General features: G+C 51.1%; 1 protein-coding gene across 1 annotated transcript in view; it reads right to left on the bottom strand.

Moving 5' to 3' along the window:
- Positions 1-5,528, bottom strand: part of LOC104627664 (exocyst complex component 1-like) — a 21,946-nt gene that overhangs the window by 7,737 nt on the left and 8,681 nt on the right. Inside the window, 4 exon segments of the mRNA XM_010295993.1 lie at positions 2,695-2,788; positions 3,432-3,578; positions 3,966-4,075; positions 5,219-5,351. Of these exon segments, the coding sequence (XP_010294295.1) occupies positions 2,695-2,788; positions 3,432-3,578; positions 3,966-4,075; positions 5,219-5,351 (484 nt within the window).

Genomic DNA, 5,528 nt, shown 5'->3' with positions numbered 1-5,528 from the left:
TTGCAGTGCCCCTCGCTCCCCAGCCCCTCCAGCAGGAGGCCACGTGCCTGCGTTTCCAGGCTGCTGACGAGCCAAGAAGAAGTCACCTTCACCTCCGACGGGAGGAGATGCTGTGTCTCCAGGGCAGGTGGGTTGTCCCAGCGGGCAGCAGCCGCAGGGAAGGTACCCTTCCGCAGCTGGCAGAAGCTCCGTGCGTATGATGCTCTAAAAATTCCCACTGTTACTCATTGCACTCTACGACGATGTGGTGACCGTAGCTTCAATGTGTTGCTCACGCTAATGACGGGCTGAGCACCCCCAAGCCTGGGGCTTCCTACCCGTCCCAGACCTCTTCTCAGCCCAGGGAGCAAAGCCCGGTGCCAGCACAGGCAAAGCTCATCTCACCTCATCCTGCATGGGAGCGGCTCCAGCAACAGGCGATGCCTTTGGGTGATGTGTAGCTGTGCAGTGACAGGCTTGTAGCCGTCAAGGTGTCCTGCCCTTGCTGCAGCGAGTTTCACAGACACTGGATTTTCTCCTGGGATTTTAATCACTCCCATTTTGTGGGACTCGCGTGGGCATTAAAGAGGGACGAAGTGCTGAAAGGAAATCACCGGTTTAACATTTACCAAAAGGGGATCAGGCAGACTGGCTGCAACACACGCCCTACGCTATGTCTTTTTTTTTTTTTAATTTAACAAGTCTGTTTTCATAAAGGGCCTCTATAATAGCCATCTCTGCCCCTGCGACGTCCCCCAGTTTGATGGCTTTCTGAGCAGACCCAGTTGTGCTCTGGGAGGAGACTTCGTCCAGGTAGGGCGGGCAGTGCTGGACATCCGTAAGGACAAGCCCAGCACTGCTGGGTCCCTGGCACTGAGGAGGAGGAGGATGTTCAGGGTGACAACGTGTTGTAACAGCCCTGTGGGAGAAGCGTCTTCCTTTCCAGTTCTTATGAAATGCTATCCTTTTCCTGAAAGTCCATATCTCAGTATTATCCTGGGATTATTATTTCCACCTCGTTCTGTTTTCCTGTTACCTGCTTGCCACAGGCTCTCCTGAGTCCTCCAGCATCCGCGACAGCAACAAGTACAGCAGGGCAACGGCATTATGCACAAATAATTTCCCGTCGCCGCCTTCCAGCACGTCCCTTTGTTCTAATTGCCTGTTACCTTGTTTTTGAACTACGAGGAGAGTAACAGCATCCTGTTGGTTTTCCCTACGCAACTTATTTTTTGATCCTTTTTATCATGTTGCTACTTTTCTGCTCAAACTAGCAGAGAGATTTTTGATTCCCCGTTTTTCCCCTCTCTTGGCTCCATAGTTTGGCAAATCATTCCGGCATGGACGAATAGGTTTCCGGTGACTATAAAAATATTTCCTGGAGGTGTTTGCTTTCTCCATTTCTAGCAAAATTTCAAAAAGGAACTTTTTAATTAAGGATTAGTACCAGAGTTTCTGCTGTCTCTTCCTTCCTTCAAAGAGGATAGATTTTTAAAAATGATGAGTAGTGGGGAGAAAAAGCCCAAGTGTGCTTCCTTTTCCCCTCCTCTTCTTTCCAGTGGCAAAAGGCTCTTTGGGTGACGTTTTCCTTCTTTCTGCTCAGGACTTTCGCTCTCCGTTGTGGGTACAGGCACGCTGCCAGCGCCGCCCGTCCTGGTTCGGTCCCGCGGTCTTGAGGTCCCCCGTTTTCCCGGTACGTGCGGCTGAGCGCCTTTCCCGGGGGAAGGGGAAGGGAGAGCTAGGAAGCGTTCCTGCGTCCCTCTCTTCAGCCACAGCCGGCGCAGCCCGGACCGGCGCGCTCCTGCCGGCACGGCACCGTCCTGCTCCCAGCCTTCGCGCGACTCGCCGGCTTCCTCGCGGAGCAGGGGGGACACTGCAGCAAAACGCTAGGCTTTGTCCTCTGGTGCCAGGATCCGGACACGAGTGATGGAGTAGGTGCAGGGCTGGAAGAGGCCGAGCGAGCATTCCGATAGACTAAGCACACCGTGCGAAGCGGTTTTTGACATTCAAGCGAGGCCAAGCTGGCATGGAACTTTCCATTACAGTGCTTTGTTTTGCTGAAGGAAAATGTTACTCCTGTGCAATCAAAAACTTCCAGAGGAGACAGATCAGTTTCTCTTTTTATCTTCAGGAGCACCTGACTGGAATATTTTGAGTCAGATGCAGCGATTTCTGTTGAAATGATCACCTTGGGACAGCACAGCCCCACAGTCAGCTCACTGTGAAATCATTCTGCTCTCACAAATCTTGCTATGAATACGCTCGTCTCTCCAGGGACGGGCTTGGTGACATCTCTTTACAGAGAAAAGAGTGTCTGAGGAGTCTGTGCCCAGGTCTTGCATGAAATATGGACCAGGCATTAGCCAGGCAGTCCCACCTCCCCCTCTCTTATGACTCCTCAGGACACGATCTCAGCCACCCACGCATCGTCTGTGGGTCCTGCGGAGGGAATGCGCGCGAGAGCTACAGCTCTGAGAAGCGGCCAACCACAACTGGGTCGTACACGGAGCCAAGGCTCACGCAGACGCTGCCCGCTGTAAAGCGGAGTCAGCTTTGTCGCGCGCTGCCAGCCGCAGCCCCAGTCCACAGAGGAGACGGTAAATTCATGGTACAAGATCTGGGGAAGGCACCTGCGATAGAGGATGATGCCATCTTCCCTACTTCCAAGTAAACCCCTGCTCAGCAGCACGAAAGTCGTATTTGCGAATCACTCACTTCCTTTTCTTCTTCCTAACAACAAGGTTTTGGCTTGTTTGAACAAGGCTTTGATTTCCCAGTCATAGAGCCTGCTGAGGTTCTGGGCATAGACCTGGAAAGACAAGACAGACACAGAAATTCCTGGTGTATCTCATCTCTCTATGAACAGTGCCCATTTCCTAGCTTTTTCTTCAGCTGCCTACTTAAAACAAGTCAGCAGACAGCAACTGAAACAGACTTATTGGTTTTGGTGTGTAAGACCTTCGGAAAGGCAGAAACCAGCATGAAAAAGAGAAACCATGCCTGAGTGGTATAAAAAGAACAGTCTCAGTTACTTAACAACATCCCTATTAACAGAGGAGGCCAAGGACTTTAAGGTGCTCCTTCCCTAGAACCCCTTAAATTAAGTGTTGAATAAAATACGACATTAACCACATTCATTTAATGCTTATCACTCTCAGCTTATCACTCTCACTTAGTAATGAAAGGGCCAGATTAAAGCAAAAAAGACCAAATTTTAGCATTTCAGACATTTTCCTTCAGCACAATGTCTGCCACCGAGTCCCAGACTGCTTTCTGTCAAGCACAGAGGTCCAACATCATGCAGCCAAGTGGCCAGACACTCTCCTAGAAGGGCTGGAAGCTCATGGGAGGTATGAGTTTGGTGAAACCAAGCTCTCATCACTAATTAACCAGTTTGACTAATCTGTTCATGGTGGTTGGCTTGCAGTATTTGTTCAGGACTTCAGCCGTACCTTGAGAAGATCACAGAACGTAACGGGGTTGGCCTTCCTCAGCCAGGCCATGAGCGGGGCATAGGGCACCAGTTCCTCATGGTGGAGTCCATGGCTCGGTGCTGATAGCTCGTCAGCGGGCTGACCAAAAGCAGGGACAGCATTACCCTGAAGCAACAGAAACAGCTGAAAGAGTCAAATAAAACGCGGCCTTGAAAAGCCCTGGATAACAGTTCCTTCATAATTGCCCTTGAATTTCCAGTTCTGAATACGTTTGAGAAGCACATTTAAAGGGTGAAGCAGAGCACGCATGATCAGTTTGAACTCTAGTTTTGATAGACACAGAATTGTGCTGGATTTCTTCTGCATGCCTGCAAAACTAACCAGAGGGCTGGGGGGGACACCGGCAGGGTGAAGGTATGGGAGAAGACCTCGCTGGGGAGACACATTTGGAGAATCCTTTTACAGCAGCATCCCCTATACCACTGGTACTATTTTACCAGAATACTCAAATTTCCTAGGATTTTGAGCTGCCACGTGAAGAGCGAAGCCCACCTGCAGCTTGAAGATGCTCTTAATGTGACGGATGAAAGAGTTTTCGAAGTTCTGCTTGAGTGTTTCAAACATGATCAGCTGTTCAGCAACAGCCTGAAGTTTCCGGTAACCTTGAGGAAAAAAAGGAGAGGGTGTTGTGGTATGGAGCGGCACAGGCTGTTACGGCTGCAGCCGAACCTCGCTCAGCACACTGGCAAATAAGATGGCACTTCAGGACATGGTTTAGTGGGCATGGTGGTGTTGGGTTAATGGTTGGACTTGATGATCTCGGAGGTCTTTTCCAACCTTAATGATTCTGTGATTCAAGGAGTAAGTTCTGGGAGAAATACTACCACCCAAAAGCCAGCAGAGGGAAAAAGATTTGCTGTGGTACCAAGCAAATAGAGACAGGGAGGGAGCTTAAAGTAAAAAAAAAAAAAAAAAAAATTGCAAAGCATTCATCAGTCAGACCATGGCCGAGGACAAACGCCCAGTCTCTTCACAAGGAAAGCGTGGGGTTTCATGCCAGGATCGAGTGTCTGAACACCGACGGCTCTCCAACACCACCCACAGTAGACACTGCTACAACAAATGGTCATTTTTCCATGTTCAAGTACAGACAGTTGGGTTGCCTCAAGAGACCACAATTTCTAAATGCATCTTTCCACCAGTTCCTTTCCGAAATGTAAGGGGTGCAGGACGCAGATGGCAGACAACAGTGCCTTACATCCAGGTATTTAGAGGAACTGTAGAGATGCTTGCCATAAATTTGCTTCAACTTTAACGTAAACTGGACCAGCTGATGCCTGAGGAGAGGTGCTTGCAGCCCTGCCTGTGGTGTGTGGATGCCCCGGCTTGGCCGTTTTGCAGCACGAATTGCATTTTTCTAGGAATGGAGCCAATTCCCCCCCAGGTACTTTCCTCCATGGATGTTCAGAGGCCACGGTACGTTGGCTTTCCCAGCCCTGCTTGGCTGCGCTGCTGGGTGAAGTTGCTGAAGGCTTTGAAACCTCCGGCAATATCTCCAGAAGAAAGCCGACGCGGCAACCCTGTTTCCCCCAGCTCGCAGCTCCGGGTGCGCTGCAGGGAAATAGTGTTTTTAGCTCTGCAGCTCACACCCCAGGACCCCCCGGGTCTGTGCTGCTGCTTAGCTTCCCAAATGCGTGCCTGCGTTCTATCTCTTACCCGCCTTGCCCAGGCAGCATGTAATGGTGCTGGGTGTGCAGCACAGGCTGCGGGTGAGCCGGCGGCGTAAATCTCTGCTCTCTACTCACCGGGCTGTATCTGGATGTTCATGCAGCCAGACAAAGCCTCTGCTGCAGCAATGCAGGCTTCCACTCCCCTGGGGCTGGAAAGATCTGCCGAGCTCAAGGCATCACAGTGTTCCCCGCTGAGGTCGAGGCGGCTCTGGAAACAAAACCAGAGAAGAACAGGTAGAAACACACCCAGCTCCTCATCCCTTCGCATCCCATCTGGACTGGCTGCTGGCTTGAAATAGCCCAGTGCTGCACGTGTCCGTCAGGAAGACCGTGCTGCTCCATCCCCACCAAAAACAACGGTCTGCAGAGCGGCGACTGCCGCGGT

This window comes from Phaethon lepturus, unplaced genomic scaffold, assembly GCF_000687285.1.
Source record: "Phaethon lepturus isolate BGI_N335 unplaced genomic scaffold, ASM68728v1 scaffold31791, whole genome shotgun sequence".
Taxonomy (NCBI): domain Eukaryota; kingdom Metazoa; phylum Chordata; class Aves; order Phaethontiformes; family Phaethontidae; genus Phaethon; species Phaethon lepturus.
Note: the sequence above shows the minus strand (reverse complement) of the source record. Positions and strands in the feature narration are given on the sequence as shown.